The sequence below is a fragment of the Syngnathoides biaculeatus genome, chromosome 4 (genome assembly GCF_019802595.1).
Source record: "Syngnathoides biaculeatus isolate LvHL_M chromosome 4, ASM1980259v1, whole genome shotgun sequence".
Classification (NCBI taxonomy): domain Eukaryota; kingdom Metazoa; phylum Chordata; class Actinopteri; order Syngnathiformes; family Syngnathidae; genus Syngnathoides; species Syngnathoides biaculeatus.
Window position 1 is genome coordinate 33,424,976 of NC_084643.1, and position 23,188 is coordinate 33,448,163.

The 23,188-nt window shown below is 42.8% G+C and overlaps 3 protein-coding genes across 4 annotated transcripts; 2 read left to right on the forward strand and 1 right to left on the reverse strand.

Moving 5' to 3' along the window:
* The first annotated feature begins 764 nt into the window (after positions 1-764).
* Positions 765-2,667, forward strand: LOC133499442 (natterin-3-like). The gene is made up of 3 exons (XM_061817471.1): positions 765-855; positions 938-1,371; positions 1,511-2,667. Exons 1-3 carry the CDS (start codon positions 765-767, stop codon positions 2,150-2,152), a joined length of 1,167 nt encoding a protein of 388 aa, XP_061673455.1. The 3' UTR covers positions 2,153-2,667.
* A 72-nt stretch (positions 2,668-2,739) lies between these two features.
* Positions 2,740-8,788, forward strand: ptrh1 (peptidyl-tRNA hydrolase 1 homolog). Its single transcript, XM_061817470.1, has 5 exons — positions 2,740-3,282; positions 7,108-7,321; positions 7,398-7,497; positions 7,976-8,021; positions 8,099-8,788. The coding sequence occupies exons 1-5, from the start codon at positions 3,097-3,099 to the stop codon at positions 8,339-8,341; spliced, it is 789 nt and encodes a 262-aa protein (XP_061673454.1). The 5' UTR covers positions 2,740-3,096; the 3' UTR covers positions 8,342-8,788.
* Positions 3,946-21,270, reverse strand: tor2a (torsin family 2, member A). Of its 2 annotated transcripts, XM_061817469.1 has the most exons (6): positions 20,999-21,270; positions 19,712-19,977; positions 19,324-19,499; positions 18,906-19,033; positions 17,550-17,805; positions 3,946-5,397 (listed from the first exon to the last, which is right to left on the reverse strand). In XM_061817469.1, exons 1-5 carry the CDS (start codon positions 21,117-21,119, stop codon positions 17,561-17,563), a joined length of 936 nt encoding a protein of 311 aa, XP_061673453.1. In that variant the 5' UTR covers positions 21,120-21,270; the 3' UTR covers positions 3,946-5,397; positions 17,550-17,560. The 2 variants fall into 2 exon arrangements, with proteins under 2 accessions (XP_061673453.1, XP_061673452.1); XM_061817468.1 differs by lacking the exon at positions 3,946-5,397 and having other exon boundaries at positions 14,781-17,805.
* Positions 21,271-23,188: the final 1,918 nt, after the last annotated feature.

A 23,188-nucleotide genomic window follows, 5' to 3' on the forward strand; every position in this document is an offset into this window, starting at 1 on the left:
AATACAATACAACTTTGTTAGAAAAAAAACCCTGTTGCATTCTTAGATAAAAAAAAACAAGTTTTCCCCATAAAATACTTATTTTTAAAATTGAAAAGTCCAACCTCTGTCCCCTAATAGCCTGAACTAAAATTTATTTTCTCCCCTCTAAGATTTGTTTTTAATTAAATGTCTATTCAATTCAATTCTCTTCTCGCTAGAAACATTGAAAAATGAAACTTTTTATATGAAAAGTTCTTCAAAAAATGTCCAGGAAACAACTTGCACATAAAAATTGACATTTTATTTGCAGCGCTACTTTTTTCGCAACTTTATTCTTGGGAAAATATTTTAAAACAAATCCTCTAGACAAACGTTGCCTTTCTTGAAAAAATGTCTCTGTTCTGTCCAACTAATGTTGCTCACACTAAATAGCATACATGATGGATGACTACAACCCTTTAAATAGTGGCTTGAACACACATGGTGCAGCAAGACATATATACAGACAATATAAGAGCCCTCACATTCCTGTGTTCTTTACCCTGTGCAAAGAATAACTATTATTAGTGCGAGTCACACACACACACACACATCTCAATGAACAGGATAACCATCCGTCTGTTTTATACTGACCCCACGTGGCCAAGGAGGGCAAAGAGCAGCACAATGGCCATTCAATTGATGCAATGTAATAAATAATGTTGACATCTTTTTAATTCTATGAAATAATGTCAATGTGTCACAATTTGTATTTTTTATTTTTTAATAATGGCAATTTGCAGATGAGGACGTGTCTTGTCGTGTCAGTGATTCTGTTGGTGCTCTGCACCCCGACGCTGCAGTCGGACCCGTTTGACGGCCAGCCACAGTCCAGTGAGACAACACCATTTTGTATTTCCAACATTTTGCTTCCTGCCAAAAATATTTTATGACCGCATGTGTCCGTGCGTGCAAGGTCGTCTGAACGAGGCCCTGGGTGATGTGGTCCCTCCCCTGGAATCAGCCCGGGACCCCGCGCGGCGAGAACCAACTCCGGGCTCCTCCGCGGCCTCCTCGGCCGACTTCGGCGAACACGCCAACCTGAAGTGGGTCCCCTGGAACGGCTCCCTGCCCAACGGGGCGGTGGCCATCTTCAACGGCTACGCCCAGCGCACCGACTACGTGTGCAAGGTGAGGTGCGAGGCGGGCTTCTTCACCCGCGACACCTGCCGCTACCCGTACGCCGACAAGGAGTACGTGTCGGACGTCTTCGACCTGCTGGTCAACGTGGACCAGTTCGAGTTCCTGGAGTGGGCGGAGGACTCCTACGGGTCGGTGCCCAGTCTTGCCGTCAGGACGTGCCAAGGAGTTGACATCTTCGTGGGCAAGAACCAATATGGACTCGGCAAGGTGGGAATGTAGGACATTTTGTTTTGTGATGAAAGAAAAAACACACCTTTGATATGAGTATAATATAATATATACATATAAAATATGGTATTTGTGCAGCTTCCAGCTTTACTTGAAAAAAGTTTTTTAATGGCTGAAGGTGGTGAGCCAGCACGAGGCTTTCTTCCTTCCCTGGGAGGGTGACGAGTACTGGTACAAGAACTACCAGGTTCTACGGCTCAACCCCGACGTGTACAGCCAGCACATCTCGCATGTGGAGTACGCCGTGGACCAAATGGAGCTCTTTCACCACCCGCCCGAAACCCTGCAGCAGGCCAAAGTCACTAACCTGGAGTGCCACGCTGTGCGCAAGACGGTTACACTGGAAAAGACCAGCACCAGCGAGAAGACCTGGGACACCGGACGGGAGACCCGCAACGGCTCGGTGTCCACCATGAAGGCCAAGGTGCCCATCCTGGGGCCAGGGAACGTGGACTTCACCAAAGAGCAGACCGTCACCTTCTCCGAGGGGACCAGCCTGCTGGAGGCAGTGAGCCACTCGGTCAGCGTGGAGCTCCTGGTGCCGCCCAACTTTTCTTGCGCCGTCAGGATGGACGGACGCAAGATGAGCGCCGACATCCCCTTCAAGGCCCGTCTGAGTCGCACCAACCACAACGGGGACACGCACTGGACCTCCATCACGGGAACCTACGATGGCGTCAGCGTTGGCGAGATTAACGCCGTGGTGGAACGTTGCCAGCCCGTAGCCGACTCCGTCCCGTGCCAGCCCGACCAAGACTGAAGAAATACGACCTGTTGTCTCTTGAAAATGAGAAGAAATAAAACTTTGTCATGAAAAATGTCACGCGTCTTCCTGTGTTTGGCTGTGCTTGTTGTTCTTGTCTGTGTTTCCTCAGTTTCCGTGGTGAGCTCACATTTGGGGATGGTTTGGTTCACTGTGGGCTCCCTCTAGTGGTATGCGAAGTAATCACTCTCTGAGAGGAGCTGTTTGTATTTAACTTTTTTTTTTTTTTTTTTTTTGCACATTTGCATTTCATCTTTGGACTGGCGCGTCTATCAGGTGTAGTCCCACAAAAGAAATCTGAAAAAGCCACGCCTGAAAAGACACACGAAGTCTCCCACTTTTTGCTGAATGAACTTCCCTTGCTCTACATATGCACAATGAATATTCAGTCGGTAAATGAGTATTAATAGTTCATGAAATAAAAGAACATAAATCGAACTTTAAAAAGGTAATATCGCAACATTTTGAGATATTTCTAATACGTGAGCATTATGTGGAGGTAGTAACTGACATACTGCACAGTATTCTTAAACGAATAACTCTTTTCAAAGCTTGTTTGTACGAGATGGTTGTAGTTCTCAAGTCGCCACGCCAGGGGTCAGTGTGGGCTAGCAGAAGGAAAGTAATTCACCTTTCACGACAACGAATAAAAAACACCCTAGGGAAAGCACAAAATGAGACTTTTCGCGGATCTACTGTAATATACGTCTTTATATTACTGCGATAACGTCTCCAAAGTCCGTATCTAGCGAAATGATTACTACGGCTCTCGCCTTTTAGTTGTTTCAGTGTCGTTTGTTGTAAAGTTGAATAGCCAAGCAAGGCACAGCGTGCCAACGCGTCGTCGCTAGCCGGACTAGGAGTCATTGGTGTCACAGCGCACATAAAATCGTATTTTTACCAACGTTCACAGTCTTTTATTCCCCTTTGTCAGAGGCCGAATGGTTCGGCGGTTACTGTTTGGCATATTTACGTGCCTTTGTTGCACCTTGCGTCCGGCACGCCGTTACCTTTTGACCATGCAACGTTTTTTGACGAGATTTGTCAGCCGCCTTTGGCTGGGCGAGCCCGTGGCGGCGGTGATGAGCACCGAAACTCGACTGCACGAGCAAGGGCGACGAAAGATGGTAAGTTTCCACTTGTATCCGTAAATATAAACCACCATACTCCACTGTGGAATTCATTGACATGTTGGAACATAGAATGTGAGACTTGGAAAATGTATAATCCATCCATTTTTTTAGCCGCGTATCCTCACAAAGGTCGCGGGGAGTGCTGGACAGGGCAGCGGGCAGGAGGCGGGGTACACCCTGAATTGGTTGCTAGCCAATCACAGGGCACACGGGGACATACAGCCGCACTCACAATCACACCTCGGGGCAATTTAGAGTGTCCAATTAATGTTGCATGATCAGGGAGGAAACCGGAGTGCCCGGAGAAAACCCACGCAGGTACGGGGAGAACATGCAAACTCCACACAGGCGAGTCTGGGATTGAACCCGGGACCTCAGAAATGTGAAGCCAACGCTTTACCAAATTAGTCATCGTGCAGCCAAAAAAATATATGTCATTGGTCAAGTAGTTTCAATAACTACTATGAAAAATTATCGATTCCTCATATTTCTTTTTTTTAAAATACTTTATTACTATGAATTGATTCTAAAACTATATTCACAATTACTACTTTTTTAGTAATGCAACTTAGTTTTTGTAATATTACAACTTGATTTAAACCATATTCTTATCTAATGTTAGTACTTAGACCAACCAATGTGATGTAGGCACTACTTTTCCATAAATATCTAAGTTTATACAGTACTTGTACAGCTTCGATATTTAAAGTCTGAAAAACTTACAATTTCTACATAGTTAACCCTATCTGGACCAAATAAAATTTTGCAGAGAGAAAAATCTGATACTTTAAGAAAATGATACTGTGGACTTAAAATTTTCAATTATATTAAACCTGTTGCAAATCTGCAACCCTTGCCCAGAAAGGGTTTTTAATAGTTATTCCTAAAATTTGTCACTCTAATCTCATTTTTGTAAAGAATACGTTATAAGTTATGGGGGAAAAACTTTTTCAACGTAGTTACTACCTTTTCTCTGTGGTGCAGAGGATAAGTGTACGCCTTGAAAGCGAACGGTCGCTAGTACCCACTGATGCATGTTGTCGATTGTGTCCCTGGGCAAGACATTTTACCCACATTGTCCATCAATGAATGTGTTGGTCGGAGGGGCCGTAGCCCCAGAATGGCAGCAACGGTTTTGTGAGAATGCCCAAGGGCAGCTGTGGCTACACAAATACTGTCAAGTGAATGGATAGTGTCTGCATTTGTAAATTGACTGTGAGTGCCTAGAAATGAGCTATAGACAATAAGTTGCATTTTCTTTTAACAGCTTTTAGATTCTAAGTGAAATTGCGCTCCCACAAAAAAAAAACCTTTCTTCTCAAAAGTTACTTTCATTTTGTAATATTAAACTTTATTGTTGAAGTACATACCAATATATACTTTTTTTCCCCACATAAATTTACATTTTCCTAAACATCCAACTTACTTTTGTGATTGTGCATATTTTTTCCCCTCAATGAAATATTCCATTATTCTGGCAATATTACAACTTTATACTTATTTTTGTTTGTTTTTATTATTTTTATTCCACTCTCAGGAGCACAATATTTTCTAGGGAAAAAAAATCCAACTTTATTCTTTTGCGCTATAATACTACCTTTTTTTTTGCTAAAAATATTTTATTTTAAAATCAACTTTTTCTAGAAAATTACAACCTTTTACTGGAACCAAATTCATTCTCTCAAAATACAACTACAGTACGGTTGTAATACTTCAACTCTTCATGAAAAATACCATTCTTTTTTCCTCAGAATAACAACTACTATTGTTGTTTTCGGGGGGGAAAAAATTGTAACATGCTTTTTCCTGGAATGCAATGTGAAATATATGTACAATATAATGAAATGTGATGCGTAAAAAATAAAGCGACAAAACACGACAATATGAATAAAAATAAAGAAATTTGGTGCAGAAAAAAAGTGCCATTCACACAATAATAAGAGTTAATTCGTCAGGCACACACAGATCACCCAAGTACACAAAGAAGCGTACAATGGACACAATGGTGCCTGCCTTGGTGGAGGTTGCATTGGCGCCAGGAACGGACTTCTCTGGACGCTTCTGGAAAGATGCCTTGTCTTGTGTCATTTGTGGCAAAACACACCCTTTCTGTGCAGGGACATGAATCAGAAACAAAACATTGTGAGCAGGAACAAAATGACTTTATTCTGTAAGACTTAAAAAAAAAAAACCCATCACCTCTTTCCTTGGACTTAGCAATGTGTATCAACGATTGCTGATTAAATGATGCCGTTTTCGCCACTGTGGAATAAAATATTTTATGCGGTTTTAAACTTTTATGCACTTTTTGACAAATGACATAGCAGTAAAGTGCGAATTCATTTCTGGGTCCAGTCCAGTTGCTGTCTAACATCGTGTATTACAGTTTTCTCTCTCTAGACCAGGGGTGTCAGTCATTTTCATCACAGGCCACATTGTAGCTATGGTTTTCCTCGGAGGGCCTTTATAGGGCCGCAATATCGCAACGTTATCTTTTATGATATGACAATCTGAATTTTTTTTAAACACATTTTACCAAGAATCATGGAAGTTGTCGAAAGGATTTGCCTTTGTGGGCCACATAAAATCATATGGCGGACCAGATCTGGCCCCCAGGCCTCGAGTTTGACACCTCTCATCCAGACACTTGTGAATTTGTCTGCCGTTTTGAACTTCAAAGTTGGTTACTCTCTGCTATAACGATCTTCATGCCATGTGACAAGAGTGTACTCATCACCTAATCACTTATTTGATTGTTTTGTGACTACACATGACGATAGCTTAGCAATTAGCATGGCATCTTCGTCTTTCTCCTATTTTGTTAATTATGCGGCCTAACTTCAGTGAAGAAGCTCATTGTTGCCATGGACGTGCTGATTATCGATGTATGCTGCATTGACACTGGACACAAAGCGAGCGTTTGCCTCCCAGGCTTGACATTGTATTTAGCCGTGGCTCATAGGTAGCTGGGGTAGCGCAGAAAAGTGTGCGACAAGCATTCTCCGACGCAAATGGCAGAGAGCTGGGAGGGTAGGCCTTTTTTTTTTTTTTCAAACTTGCAGCAGTTTGCTTGCAACATAACAAAATGCTGTTTTTATTTCACTCCAAAAGGTCTTTTGGACTATAACTGAAAAGAGGACTTTTGGGCCATTTTCTGCAGCCAAAAGTTTGATTATCACACCCCTTGATATTTCAGTCATTTCGGGTGATGCACAGCAGTGTGGGGAAAAAAGTCACTTATTGCATATTGACATGGTGCAATCATGGAAGAGCAAAATCCTAGTATTGTGAGCTGCGCATTACGTGTCGTCTTGTCTCTCCCATTGCGCTGACGTTTTTTTATTTTTAATAACTAACGGCTATCAGATATTTACAGTACTACATAAAAAGATGGAAAAAAACTAGATATACTACTATTTAAAATTCAGATACAGTGTGCAGGATGGCGATGTAGAGTAAATGGGTTCCTTGGAGCCGGCGAATTATGACATTAAAATTGAGCGGCCGATGAACAAAAAAAAAAAAAAGCCAATTATCGGCCAATTCCAATCAGGCTGATAAAATTGGTGTGAAGTATAAGTATCATGTATTTAATGCATAAAAAAATTGTAATAGTAATACCTGCCCATACTTGAATTTTTCTTTACAAATATCAGTTTTCAGGGAAAAAAATGTAAGATTACATTTTCAAATGTATGTACGCATGTGTCTTGTATTGTGACTTTTTTCAATTTCCTGTATTATAATTGATTTTTTCCATGTATGATTAAAACTTTTTCCCAGCATTAGTGTTCTATTTCCCCGCCCTGTGCATTTCAGGTGGTGGGCCTGGGAAACCCGGGGATGGAGGGCACGCGGCACAGTGTGGGCATGGCGGTAGTCGACGCCCTGGCGGCCCGTTTGGGCAAAGGCCAAAGTTGGAGGAGCGACAGGCAACTTTCCGGCGAGGTGGTGATGGCGGACGAGCGCCGCCTGGTGTTGCTGCGCCCCCGAGTGCTGATGAACATCAACGGTGTGGCGGTGGCCAAAGCAGGTAAAAAAAAAAAAAAAAGGATGCCGTGATCGACACCGGTGGAAGGGGTCTGTCATGCGATGCACTTCCTCTTCAGCCAGCAAGTACGGCATCCAACCTGAGGACATCCTGCTGGTCCATGACGAGCTCGACAAACCTTTAGGAAAGGTTGGCATCAAACATGGAGGAAGCGCAAGGTTGGTCCTGAAAAGCACCTTCACGGAGCCTGGGGCTGAAACCGTTCACTGAGTAGCTCCTTACGTTTTCAAACTAGTTTTGAAAAAGTAAAAAAGTGCAGACACATACACAAGCTGCTATAACAATAACCAACGCGTGGGCTAGCTAACAGTCAGTTAACAGGCAGCTGGTAATTTCAGCTGAAAACACCCAACTGTAGACTCTCATCACTCACCCAGTCAGGTCCTGCATTTTAAAGCCACACACACTCAAAGACAAAGTCTACCATTTAGAACGTCAGGATAAGGGTCTGAAATGTAGGTGATTATAAGACCGTGATCAGTGATCACCCCCATCTGACACTCACTTTAAAAAAAAAAAAAAAAAAAAAATTCAACTACGGTACTTCATGTCACATCAGTCTTTGCGTAATGGGTCCAGTGGAGCTATTTTGCAGGATCTACGAGCGAAAAGCTAAATTGTTTTTCCCACCCACAGAGGCCACAACGGCGTCCGCTCCTGCGTGGACTGCCTGCGCAGTGACGTGAGTTCCTATTTTGTGACTGGTTGTTCCAAACTACCCAATCACTGCATCCCGTCGTTTCCTTGCCCTGCGCTTAGGTGATGCTCAGGCTGCGGGTCGGCATCGGGCGTCCGGCGGGTAACACGTCGGTAGAGCGCCACGTCCTGGGCCACTTCTGTCCTGAGGAGCGGAAAATTTTGGACTCTGTCGTCGTTCAGAGTGTCGACATTCTGATGTCTCATCTTGGCAATCAAGAAGAAAAGTGCACATCGTCATCCTTGCCAGCAGGGGGCAGACGAAAGAAAGTGACCAGGATAGAACACCTCCAGACACATATATAAAACTACTTTTTGTTCACAAGCAGAATATAGTTTCCAAAACTAATGTAGGACTACATCCTGGTAAATTTCAAAAACAAGATGGACTGAAATATAATGCACAACATCCAAATAAAAGTCATTTGTTTACAAGAACCTGCAAAGTCCTAGCAAGCCACCAGGAAGTAGCAACCCACTAGTGGAAAAGCGAAACATGGCTGCATGTCATTTTCATCTCACATGACACATTTTGTACACAAGTGTCAAGAATCCGCTTGCTGGCAGTCACACAAGTTCTCAAGCAAAATTCCTTAGTTCACAAAAAGGTGCCAAAAATCCTATTTTGCCGGCCATCAGGAAGTAGCAAAATAAAAAGAAATAAAAGCTAAACACATGCTCCAACTGTCATGACACTCATACAGTTTTCTGTTCATAAGTGATCAGCACCTGCTGGCAAGCACAACATAGCAGTGTGAACGTGAGTGAGAATGGTTTGTTTATTATATGTGCCATGCGAGTGGCTGGCGACCAGTTCAAGACGTCTCGCCCAAATATAGCTGGGATTGGCACCAGCTCGCACGCAACACCCTGGTACAGAAAATGGATGGATGACCTTATTGTATCGCAACACTGAACAATCACGACCACTGTTGGATTTGTTCACAAACAACCATTTGCTGGATTGCAGTAACATGACTAAAATCAAAGTTTGTTCACAAAAGGCTGAGTCCAATGAACTAGCATCCGACACTTTAGCAGTCTATATCCACTCAGTGCTACCTTCTACCACAACCTCGCAGAGGAAATGGACTCGGATCCAACCTGCAGATCTAAAATCCTTTGTAGCAAAATGCGGTCAAAAGTTGAATCAACAGGAAGTGGCAATCTCGCAGAATAAAGTTGCTAAACAAATTGATATCACTAACCCGGTGGTAACTTTCGTTCAAAAGTGACAAGGAGCAGGCTCTTAGTTTCTTATTCACAAAAAGATGCCGAGTCATCAACACAATAAAAGCTTAGTTGCCTCGACCTTTTGTTCACAAGTATGCTGGCATACTATTTAGCGTGAGATGCTAACAATTGCTTCACTCAGTGCTACCCGTCAAACCTCCACAACAACAAAAGAAACAAAACCTTTTGTTTACAAAATGTTGATGTAAGTCAAGAGCAAGTAGCAACCTACCAAAATAAAGTGAAACATGAATTGTCATCTCTGACGACGGCGACTACATTCACCACGCGCCTGTACCTTTTTGTTCACAAACTACGGACTTGCTGCCGAGCAGTCACAAATCTTAAATCAGTGGAGTGAGCCAACAGTCCTAAACACGACTTGAGTTGACGTCAATCCAAAAGTGATGACACAGTCTACATGTTCACTCAGTCTTCCTTACTGACAAATAGAATATACCAAAGCAGCGATAGAAAATCCAAACACAAGTACTTTGTTCATAAAAAGCTGCAGAAAGTCAAATACTGTTTTCAATAAAAGTTTGGAGGCAAATAAAAAAAGTCATTTTTAGGTTGTCATTTGTTTTCTCCATTACCTTTAAGGCCAGGGCCTTTATTTGAACATGACATAAGGCCACAATTTCTCGGGTCAAGAATACATTCCACGTGGCCACACGAATCAAAACATGGTACCATATTGTGGTTAACTGTGGAGTGGAACAGAATATTTTATCCATCTCAGAGAAATGCTATGTTAGGCAATACAGGAAACCCTCGTTTATCGCAGGGGTTACATTTCAGCAACCTCTTGTTGTGTGTTAGTGATTATTAGACTACTAAATAAAATATAATACAAATGCTTCAACGCCAATTTGTATACAGTTGTGAGATACAGGTATTTCATTTGTCCACTTGTGGTCGCCATCTTAACAAAACAATTACTTGCCTAGTTAGCATGTAATAGTGTTAGCTAGTATAAAGGGGCCAGTTCGTGGGTTAACCATTTAGAATACGGACAGTACTGTACTGCTTTCTGACACACGCTGTCCTGTCTATAGATCACCTGACAAAACCCAGGAATCAGGTTCGCAGACTCCCCACGTGTACGTTTCTGGTTTCGGTCACGAGAAAATGATCACGCCTGACCCCTCACGTGACCAAACCCGAAAGCAGACATGCTGTGGTTGCTGAGACGATTATTTGGTCAACATTTTGGGCAAATTCAAGTTCAAAGTGTCTTGTCGGCGACCTGCGGCGTACAATGCAAGTGAGCAAGCCTATTTTCACCGGGTTTGGTCACGTGACATACATGAGTTGGGGGAGGGGGGGGGGATTTTCATTTCGGTCGCCAGCAGAGGGTAATATTGCCTAAAATGGCAGTGTGCTGAGATTTCTAATCCAGAAGCAATATTAAACACCTGTTTTGATTAGTGGTGGCACAGACAATGTATTCTTTCAACGACAACAAAAAATTATTTCCCTATCAATGAAACAGATGAACTAATGCCACATCAACAATTACAAATTGCCTACTTTTAAGCATGTATCTTTTTATTGTTTTTAAACTGCTTTACTTTTTAATCCAACTCTAATAAAAATTTCCCAAGGGTGAATATTTTTCTTTCGCGTACAGTACTTGCTTTTTTTTGTTTTGCTTCATAAATTAGTTCCATTTGTGACATGACGTCACAATAACAAAAGCATGGTGGCGAGTCCACGCGTCTTGTGTGTCTTTAAGAGGGTCGAACCACTCTAGCCCCCCCGTTGACCCCCCCCCCCCCTTCCCCATCGGATTCATTACTTCTCCCCCCCCCCGCACCACAATGACCATTTATCACCCCTTCAGCGCGCTGGTGAACGAGAAACGTGAGGCGCGGAGGCACTACTACTCACGAGCTGTGGCCGAGGGTCGGGGCGTCTGGGCCGGTCTGCCTGGGGGCAAGCCGTCGGTGTCGGAAAAACTAGCGGGAGGAGAACCAGGAGAAAGCACCAGCGGAGGCTCGAGGCCGCCTGAGCGCTGCGGACGGCGCGGATGAGCAGGTGCATCGCATCTGCAAGGTCCGGACCTTTTTTTTCCACACCCCCACACCCCTTCCTAAATCGGAACGCAACGACCGGACGTTCTTCTGCATGTTCTTCCCGTCCTGTGGGCTCTCGCGGCTGATTGTCCAAACGCAATTCTCGTGGAAATGTTTCCAAAGCCAACGCGAGAATTGTGCGTGGACATCTGTTGCTGGCCGCTCGTGCACGACAACCCCCGCTCGTTTGCACGGCCACGTGCACGCGCCTGGATTTTGTTGCACTTTTTGCATGCTGAAGGAGAAAAATTACCAAAATGAAACACAAATGTTAAGTTTTTGTCGTTGGACTAAAAATAAAGCTACGTTGAAAAAGATATTTAAAGTACGGGTGAGTAGGTTTGCTGTTGCCGCTGAGCTCTTTTCTCGGGGATTAAAAATTTGCATAATTCTTGAGGAATGTATCATTTTCATCCCTTTGAGAGAGTCGGGGAGGAGCACAAAGGGGTGGAATTGAAAAAAAAAAAAAGAAACGTACATTTTGTGTTTTTTGCAACAGAACAGAGAATAAATGATGATTTTGTATATATTAACCATAAAAGGGATTATTAGTCTCGTTTTAAGTAGTGAAAGACGGGAGGGTATGTTTGATTTTCAGACCACAGGAGCCCCAATGGGAAGACCACTCATACACTCACACGCCTTTGATGCTCTTAATCCTGCACATACAATGCGTGTGTATTTGTGCATGTGTGTGTAGGGGTGACAAACCAAACTTTGCTTGGCCAAGTGTCATTGAACGCATCTCAGACACTTGCTCTACTTTTAATGTTTGAGCATCTGCATTAATACAAGTTTCAAATTTGAAACGCATCTACACAACACCACATCTTCAAAACAACCATTAGCGCATAAGCCGCTTCACATCTTTGGAATAAAATCTGCACAACCGCACTACGGAACTACAACACCACACTAAACAACACCATGTTTATGAGAATCAGTTTTGTCTCCATTCGCGCTTTATGGTGTGGCTCACATTATTAGCATATTTATCAGCACACATCAATTTGTTTGGGCTCAGCCTGATTAGCATCTCTTTTCCAGCTCATCAATCAAAAGTGTCCAGTCGTGCCAGGAGGCGGCGGCCTTTGTCCCGAAACAGCCGCCGTCCACCCGGCCGGTGACTTCATCGCTCATCTGAGCACCGCACAGGCCAAGGTCAAATTGATCTCGAAACCATGAACCAAAACCGTCACTCCCTCGCTTCACCTGTTGTCATGGAAATTGACCAACTGACCAAAGTTGTTCCCTGACAAACGTTGAGGAGATGTCGCTGTAACATCACAACAAACCAAAACTTCTGCGTCTTTCTGGGAAATCCTTCTGGACTGTTTTGTTCTCCTCGTGTTAAATATGCCTTCCAAATTTCAAGACGCTGAGTCAAACTGGCTTTGGCGGCTGAATTTTACAAAAATTCCAGGACCCCTGAAAAATAACTAAAGTAATGGTCACTTCAAGCCAAAATGGCTGACTGTTTTTTCATCCGTGGCATGTTGAGACTTCTTTGCAGTTCTTTTCATGGACACCATGTCTACCAAATTTCATGTTGCTGATTGAAACTGCCTTCAGGGCCAGCATTTTCCCCAAATATCAACACACAAAGGACTGAAGTCTTTTCTTGTTCGCTGCTCCCTCCAGATGCCCCCCCCCCCCCAGAACTCACCCATCCCAAGCGGCATTGTCAAATTTGCACGTGAAAGAAGCTAAGCCACCCCAATGAAAAGGAGTCGCTTGGGTCGGGGGCAGGGGTGGTGTCTGCCCTCACAGATGTGGAGCTGGCAAGGGGGGAGGGGAAAAAGGGGGATCAGGAGGAAGAGGAAGTGACTTTTGTTTATGCTAAGTGAAGCAGGAAGTAATGTAGTTCAGATGGAGGAAGTCAGGAAGTGGTCACCTTCATCTCCTCTTCCTCAAACGACAATGAAGCATCATGGATGCCGACCACGTCACCATGACAACATCATCATCATCACCGCCGTCGTGTTGACAAATGTGCACCAAAAACTACACAATAACTATTATGCAAAAAGTTGCCTGCATAATAACTCAGAGACCGCTACAAAACTTACACAATTAAACAACCACTACATATCATGACACGGCTACACAACCACTAACCATTACACAGCTAACACAACAATCCACCCACAGTATGAAACTACAAACATATAAGACATGTCAATTCAAGCACTACAAAGCTACACAACTACAACAAAACCAGAGTGCACACATCTACGTAACACACAAACACAACTGTTACTGTACTGCAGATCTACGTAACCACAAGTGCTAATGCACATCGACAAAAGAAAAAATCTGCACAATAAAATCCATCTACTACACACGCAGGACACATTTACGATGCAATCTACACAACATCACATCCACGTGTTCGTACTTGCACTTCATGTCAACTACAGATGTTATATAACAACAACCAACACAGACAGCACATCTGTACCACGAAATCTTCACAACCAAACTACACAACCCATACACTCACCTACTCCACAACCATGACATTTACTCGACAATAACTACACTTACACTATAGCTACAACAGCACGTACGTAACCAATACACAAATGCTACAGAACGACACGACAACACGATCACAACTATAGATCAACACAACCAAGACACAGCCATCATCTACACAGCTAAAACATCTAATTCACAACCACAACACACTTACTTGACAATAACCACACAATTATACACTATCACAACGACAATAACGACTACAAAACATACCTATTGATGAGTGCTGGCTCGAATCACCATTTCTATTTAGTGTAATCAATGACTGGTAAATCACAAAAGAATCCTTGTCCTATTCGAAAATAACAGTCCAAAAAAAACCCCCACTAATTTCTAATTTCATCATTTGAAAATCCAATGAACCAGTAAGAGTATGCGAGCACATTTTTCGTTTAGTTTCAAATGGCTTACTTTAACCAGGATCCCTCACTGTACCCTGGCTGCAGGTAGAAACCCAGGTCGGTTTTGTGCTCGGCACCGGTGACATAAATCTTGCCGGGCTGGACCAAGCTGCCGCTTCCATGCTAGCCTGCTTCTACTTTCATGTTTTAGCTGTGGTACATCACTGCTGTAGCTACATGCTGTGTAAGACAAAATTTCTCCCATTAAATCTGCTGCACAACACCTCTGCACAATAACTTCATACGTCAACAAATAACATACTTTATCTAAAACGTCACCACCATACACACCCGCACGAGAACACGCAATTCCCATACATCAACACTTCCACGCAACACACCTACATAAACGTTACAACTAAAAAAAAAAAAAAAAAAAGATGTACACAGAATATAAAAAATGACAAGTTTAGTTAGATTGCAATTTTCTATTTTGTCAAAACAGCACCATCTAGTGGCCTAAAATCAAAACGTTTCTATGAATTTCCAGGAGGTCATCTTGCACCCGAACACGCCAATCCGCCCTCCTCGCCTACCAGAAAAATTCTTTTGAGCTGTAGTTAATATTCTGACCCTCTCATGTCACCAAAAAGGGTGGCCAAAAAATAGATATCATCATACAGTACAATACACTATCAAAATTGAACATTATCATCTTTGCAAAGGCACATTTATTATTTTTTTTGCATTGGACGTCATTACATCGTTTACCTAATGAAGTGTTCACATGATGAGATTTGACATATTAGTTGCATAACTTAAATTACACATTCTACGTAATACTGTATGTTTCAGAGGAATTATACCAGCACGGTGGAGTACTGGTACGTGTGCCTCAAAGTTCCGGGGATCCGGATTTAAATACAGCGTCACCTGTGTGGAGTTGGCATGTTCTCCCTGTGCCTGCGTGGGTTTTCTCCGGGTACTCCGACTTCTTCCAAAATTCTCAAAACATGCATGGTAGGTTAACTGAAAATTCTAAATTCACCCTCGAGTGAATGTGTTTGTGTGTGTGTGTGTGTGAAAGATTGTTTGTTTCTCCAGTGGTACCTCTACTTACAAATGTCTCTAGTAACAAAATTCAGGTTACGAAACGCCTCCTCGGGAAACTATTGTCTCTAGTTATGAAGGAAATGCAGTATATGAAAGGAAGGGGGAAAAAAAAAGACACTAGATTCCCCAAATTCCACCAAATGTAAACATCCTGTAACTTGGTTTGTGTGGCGCGAGAGCTGCTCTCCCATTGGCTATTGCCGTAGTATCTTCCTGCCATCCCATTGGCTAGGAGGGACGACAATCTTTACCCATGATGCTTTTCGATTCCCTTGGACACTCGAATGTCCCGAATCACACTGGTGCTATCACAAGCCAAATAAGGTCCCTAAAAACCACTAAATTTATGAGGGCCCGTTTAGGGGCCCCTAAAAGTCCTTAAAATTCACAGAAAAAAAACGGTTAAGCCCGTAAAAAGGCCTTAAATTAAAAAAAAAAAAAAAAAAAAGGGAGTACCTTTACCGCCAAAATTCACCCTAAAAAAAAAAAATCTTTTATTTAAAAAAAAAAAGAGATCCGTCTGGCGTCCAAAACAGCCGGGAAGTCACACTGTGTTCACAATTTTTTTCTTATAGTCGCCATCTTGTCGTTGATATTCCATTGTTTGTTTTTGCGAGTAGGCATTTCACTTCGTATTCATAGCGTAATTCTTTGATCGATCCGCATACTTGTATCATTGGGAAGTGCATTTTTCAAGATGCTTGGGATGAAAGTAAAGAGTTTGGGAGCTGGGTTCGTCGAGATCCAAAAGATCGGCACATGTTCTATTGTCATCTGTGCAAACAGAGTTACCAGCTTGGAAAGATGGGCGTCAAAGCACTGGAGACGCAGCAGAAAAACAGGAGACACGCTGATTTGGCGAAGACTGTCTCATCTTCCATTAGAATGAATCTGTTTCTGTCAAAATATCAAGATAGTGAAGCATCGACTTCAGGCAGTAGTAGGGATCAACCAAGCATCAGTACTGGCGGTGCATGCGCACCTACAGTTGTCCAGTCATCGACTTCAACCAGCCAGAAGTCAGGCTCTATGAACGTAGTTCAATACACGAAGGCGGACTCGATAAAGACAGAGATCGTGTGGACTTTAAAAGTGATCTGCAGCCATTACAGTTACAAATCTTGTGAAAATAATTCAAAAGTGTTTGTAGTCATGTTTCCAGACAGTGACATTGCTAAAAGCTACCACTGTCATATCAATGAGAACTACCACAAGGGGCGACAGGTGATCACTGTGACAGGTACTGAGGTACTAGAACCTTTGATGGAACCAATAATGGTTGATGGCACCATTGGGTGAGTCTTTTTTCCTTATTCTTGATTTGCCACGATGGCCCTAAATTTTTTGTGTCGGCCCCTAAGAATGCCCCTAAAAAGCCCTTACATTTTTTTGGCCAGAGTGAGTGTGAACCCTGCAAGCTAAAGCACATTGGAAAACTGGAAACTTTATGTATTCATCATTCCTCACTATAGGCCAAAAGAAACTTTTGTGGAATTAAGTTGCGGGCGTGCGGACGTTCGTACGTATGTTTTCTCTCAGCTATACAACGTTTGCCTCCTCTCCGTTTCCCACAATGGCTTTTGCCTGACACTCACCATTCTCTTCGCATGGTCGCACCATGCCAAAGGTTAATAAAGGCAATTTTTTAAAATTATTCTTTACATTATGTACTTTGAATGGTTGGCAGGGGGGTGTTCAGAAGGCTTGGAACAAATTACGCTAACATGCAAAATGCGCTTCTCCTTGTGAAAAATTCACGTTATGAAACAACTTCCGTAACGGATTAATTTCGTAAGTAGAAGTACCACTGTATGTGCCTTGCTACTGGCTGGCGACCAGTTGAGGGTGTATACTTCCTTTCGTATTGAGTCAGCTGGCATAGGTTCCACCACATCCATGACTCTCATGAAGTCACTCTTTAGCACCACTTGCTGGCAGGAATAGGGATAAACGCCTCCCCAAAAGAAAGGAAAATGGTGAAAAATATTTTGTTTTGCTTTTTAAAACAATCGTTTTGGTTGTCCACGTGAAAGCATTTTGGACTTCCTGCGTCCTGTCACATTTTCTCACAAAAAATACTAAAAAAAAAAAGGTCCTCTTTCCCTTTTAGTAGTTCTGTTTGTGAGGTTTGATGCTGACATATTTAAAATAAAAATAAAAATGGGAATAAGCCAGGGAAGACAGAACAGCTCCGAACCATTGCGGTACCTGCTGGCCCCTCACAAGAACAGGTCGATTTTGGCGGCCACGCTTTTGCATCCGCTGGTGGAAAAGTAGTGCCCCGGCGAAGGCTCGTAAGTCATGTCAGCCGCCACGGCTCGCGCCACGTCGTCGCGCCCGCATACGCCGCGCTGGCACAGCTGCGCCCGCACGCATTGCTCGACATGGTGGCGGCACAGCGGCAGGAAGGGCACAAAGGCGGACACCAGCTTCTGACGAATGATGGACGAGTTGAAGAGACCACCTGGGGTGGGAGAAATGTCAGGTACATTGCTTGAATAGTGACATATTCATGATTTCTTTTTTTTTTTTTTTTTTTTTGGGGGGGGGGGGGTCATTATATCACGGTTTAATAGCAAAACAATTCCAGACCAGGAAAAACATCCTCAAGGCATCCATTTGACATTTATCATGATGATGTGGCTTGTTGCAAATTCATGTTTAGCCTTAGTCAATATTTGATGTAGGCGGTACTATTGGACATTGTATCATCATATGAGAGTAGAATGACAGAATATGTAACTTTGACACATTTAACGCAGTCACTGCATTTGAAGTTTCTTTTGGGGGGAATAATCATGCAGTCCTCTCCAAAGTATTATTATGGCAATGTCAATTCCTTTGTTTTTGTTGTATGCTGAAGACATTAATGTCTCAGATAGAAAGATGAATATGAGAAAAGTTTTGATTTCTTGATATTTACAAACAAACAATAGGACAAATCACATTTTGTTTCAACCCAACCAGTGAGTAAAAGTATTGGAACATGGACGTGACTAATTGAAGTTGAACTGAATAACATTTAATATTTGGTGGCTTAATCCTCAATTGCAATAACTGCATAACCCTACGATCCGTTGACTTCACCAGTTTTTAGGACTTTGTTTCGGAAGGTTTCTCCCGTCTAGTCTCCTCTTCAGGGGATAAAATGCATGCATTGTTGGGTTAAGGTCCTGTGACTGATTCAGCCAGTCTAAGATCTTCCACGTTTTCCTCCTGATGTAGTGCTTTTTATTTTTGTTTTAGGTGATTGTGCTGTTGTATGATGAAGCATCTCCAAATTATTTTGGATGCATTTTTCAGCAAATTGTCTGTTAAAATGGTTTTGCAGGCCTCAGAATTGATTCTGCTGCTACCATCATTTGTTACATCACCAATAAAGACATGTGAGGCCATTCAAAAAGCAGTCAAGCCTCGCCTGCGACGTTATCCATCATGCTTCGCAGAAAAGTCGACGTTGTTGCAATACTTTTGGGGGAGACTGTAAATATGAATCAGACCTGGAAAGCCCTCATCAAGACCTTATTTGACAAGTGAAAGAGCAAAAGAAATGGCATTTCTCACTGGTTGGGTTGTCGTAGACGGCCCGAGCGATTGAGTCCTGCAACTCGGCCGAAGTCATCTCCTCTCGGTCCAACCCGGCCTCACGCTGTTCCAGGGCCGCCTTGTTGATTACCTCTGCACCTGCGGTGCTATACACACATACATTAAAAAATTATTTGACACAAAATTCCCAAGCCGTAAATTCTGCATAGCAACATGGGACGTTTTAATAACTAAGGAGTATTAAAAAGACTACCAAGGTAAAGTTCACATTAGTGAAAAACGTGGAATGATTGAGTTTGGTCTCATTTTGTATATTTCAAAAAATATGGCATTTGTAGAATGGTGTGTAGGCATTTTTAATATTTTCTGTATCTGTAAACATGACAAGTGGCTTTGGCCAGGTTGACGTCTTGAGTCTGAAACGTGGACCGCTCACCTGACAAATACGTAAATGGCTTTTCGGTAGTTGGTGCGGAAGACCACGTGGGAGGACCCCAGGAGAGGCTCCAGAACGTCAACCAGGCCTGGCGCCATTTTGTCCATCTCGTCGAAGATGAAGACAGAGCGAGAGCACTCAGTCACGTTGCCCTGGACCCAAGACTTCAGCTGTTCCTGGAGAAAAACATATTTTGTGTGCGTGTTTTTAAAACTTTTATTTGGATTATTTGATTGCGATAGCGTTTGTCATTGTAACATCATAATTTATCATTTAAATTTGTGTAAACTATTTATTATAATATATATATATATATATATATATATATATATATTTTTTTTTTAGCCGCAAATAAATCTAAGGCAAAAATGTCAAGACATTTTCCTACCCGTTGCAGCTCTATGTGTCCATTGGCAGGGAAATGCAGCGTGGGGATGAACTGGTGGATGAAGCGGCTGCTCATAGCTGAGCCGTACAGGTGGCGCGCAAGCATGCCACTGACCAGCGTCTTGCCGGTGCCCGACGAGCCGTGCAGCGAGAGCACCAGCGGTTTCTCAGGTGCATTGTCGGCGAGGAAGCGGGCCACCGCCTCGGAGACCATATCCTGGGCCAGGTGCTGGCCATAGATGTTCTTGTACAGGTCCCACTCCAAATCTGATTCATAAACCATCATTCACATTTCTTATCCAATTTACTTTTCATTCCATAGTCACATTTTCATTTCTGTCACAATATTTCAACGTCTTATCAATCCTGCCTTGATTTCTATTTTATTCATTTCTCAAAATTGTTGATTTATGATCTTTGATAAAGTTTTCATACCTTGTTGATACTCCGGATAGATTACTTACATTTTTTAAGACAATCCAATTTTTTTATCTGCTTCGCCATTTAATTGGCTTTATTTTTTTTTTTACCAATCCCCCTTACCTTTGATATAACTGAGCCCTTGTTTGTTTGCTTTTCCAGATATTTTCTTGTACTATTGATTGCAAAAGAACTACTTGTCTGAATGGAACTCCTGAACTCACTTTAACATAGCTCTTTTGTGATTTCAATTGACCTATCACACATATTTTTGGGATGTAGGAGGAAATCAGAGTATTTGAACAAAACCCACACATCCACGGGGAGAACATGCAAACTCCACCGATGAGAGCCTGGACTTGAACCCGGACCCTCAGAACTGTGAGGCAGATGTCTTAAACTGGCCTGTGATTGGGTGGCAACCAGTTCACCGTGTACCCCAGGTCCTGCCTGAAGATTGCTGGGATAAGATCCAACACTCCAATCCTTGTGAGGATAAGCAGCTCAGAAAATTGATGGATGTGCTATCCCGTCAGTCACCGTATGGCCCAGTTGCGAATAGGTGAAGTTGCAAATACGAAGCTGCAAATACGATGGAATTCAGTAATCTGTACTTATTTGTCATACGCTCTATTGATTGACAGGGTATCAAGTAAAAGGTTTACTAAACAACCTAAAGTTTTATACTTCTAACTTTATTGCCGGTTGTAATTGTGATTTTTTTTTCCGTGTGTTTTTAACCCCAAAAAAAACGTATTTTGTAGCAAAGTTAGCTCGCAAGTATCTTTCACACAAACACAGACAGCTGCTAACGCTAACATTAGCCAGCAACTAGCCGGCTACGCTAACCCCGGAAGCACTGCCCTACCTCTGACGTTGGGTCTGAAGTCGCAGTCGCAGCTGTCCGCGATGGTGCAGTAGAGCGTCTGGAACACACAGCAGACCGGTGCGCAAACACATAGAAGCAGCACTTGGAAAAAAGTTAACATTTTCCTTTGTTTTCGTATTAATTAGTAATCTTAGCCCCACTCCATTTGTCCTCCCAACCACTGCCAGCCAGCCAGCCAGCCAGCCAGTCAGTTGTTGGGCTTCCTGAGTGACGTAGTGACGTCACGTGGCAAGCACGGAAGGCACGCATGCTCTGAAATCTGACGTCAATTCAACGATGATTTATTTGTGTTGTCCTCCCCCAAAAAATTAATAAAAAAGTTTTCTGAACCAAGCTTTACACAACACTCTACTGTATTTTCACATTGCACTTCATGTGTGTTAAATCATGATGATTCTGATTATGAATGTGCAGTCTGGGATGGGGCAGGGGGAGGGATTGTAAGTGAACCATTTGGAATCACAATAATAATGAAATGTAATCTGCTCAAATTCAACATACATAATCATATTTTTTTATGACAGTAACAAACATGACACATGACAGGAAGTTAAAATTGAACCTCTTGGCCACAGATTCTCCAATAGCTGGAGTCAGCCGTGAGCCATTTTGGAGTCCAATCAATGAGACAAAATTAGAGACGGTTTAAAGCTGGTCTGGTCAGTAGAAAACACACATCACTTGTCAGGAAGCACGGCCTGATGTTGCAGGAGGTGAAAGGTGGACAACTGTCCAGGGACCCTTAGCATTTAGGGGGCCCTCGGGTGTTCATCAGACAAATTGTCTATAATTGGGGAAAGATCAGCACTGTTGCTTTTCTGCAAAAAGAAAAAGTGGCCACCCTATTAAGTTAACTGCATGAGCACAGTGCAGAATGCACACTGAGCAAAAAAAAAAAAACTAAGAAAGAAACAAAAAAGGAGCCCTAGAGCGTCATCTGAAAACTAACAGAAATCACTGGTGCATGGCATTATCTCTGGTGACAAGTCTACCATACGTAAAACATTAAACAAGAATGAGGTTCATGGGAGAACACCAAGACAGGAGCTGTTACTCTCGAAAATAGGGAACATTGCCACGTGTTTGAAGTGTGACAAAGACCATCACTTGGATGTTCCACAGCACGCCTGGAAAAAAATATGCTGTGGGGAGATGAAATCAAAGTTAAATTATTTAGTGGGAACTCTCAAACAAATGATCGGCACGGTGGGCCAATTGGTCAGAGTGTTGGCCTCACAGTTCTGAGGATCGCGGTTCAAATCCCGGCCCCGCCTGTGAGGAGTTTGCATGTTCTCCCAGTGCCTGTGTGGCTTTTCTCTGGGCACTCCGGTTTCCTCCCACATCTCAAAAACATGCAACATCAATTGGACCGTCTAAATTGCCCCTAAGTGTGATTGTGAGTGCGACTGTTTGTCTCGATGTGCCCTGCGATTGGCTGGCAACGAGTTCAGGGTGTACCCCGCCTCCTGCCCCTTGACAGCTGGGATAGGCTCTAGCACTCCCGTGACCCTCGTGAGGATAAGTGGCTAAAAAATGTATGGATGAAAATGAGGGCCTGGACAGGTTGTCAATGGAAAAATGAATTCACAAGTGAAGAGTTTGTTTTCAAAACGCGACATAGGCATTTTTTTCAGATTTACGAAACTTGCGCCAAAATTATCCAGCTCCGAATGGTAGTTTTCGGGATACTCAGATTTTTGATCAAAGTGCGGCATATCGTTATATATCAGCCAAGGAAGATTGCGTTTTATTTTAAAATGCGACATATCGAGATCCTATTTAGAGCAAAATGCGACATAATTTCGTTCAATCAGCGTGCACTGCTGAAGCAAGCAGCATCCAATTAGAATTTGTCTAGAGGGAAGTTCCGGTATCTTCCACATCATCATCCAAAATGGCTGCGCCCACGTTTGAGAGAGATGCTAATGCCGAGTTTGATTTTATGTACGAGACACCGGAGAGAATGAAGAAATAATGAAATGCTATAAAAAGATAGAATGAGGATCCTGTAACTGTTAATACTCGATATATAAATTGTACTGAGATTCTGAGCAAAAAGTATACACAAAAACATGAGCAAATCCTTCAACAAAGCTAGGAAAACAATGCCATGTGAGATTTTTGTGGAGAAATGCTCCATTTATGAATATTAATTGCAGTACAGGTACA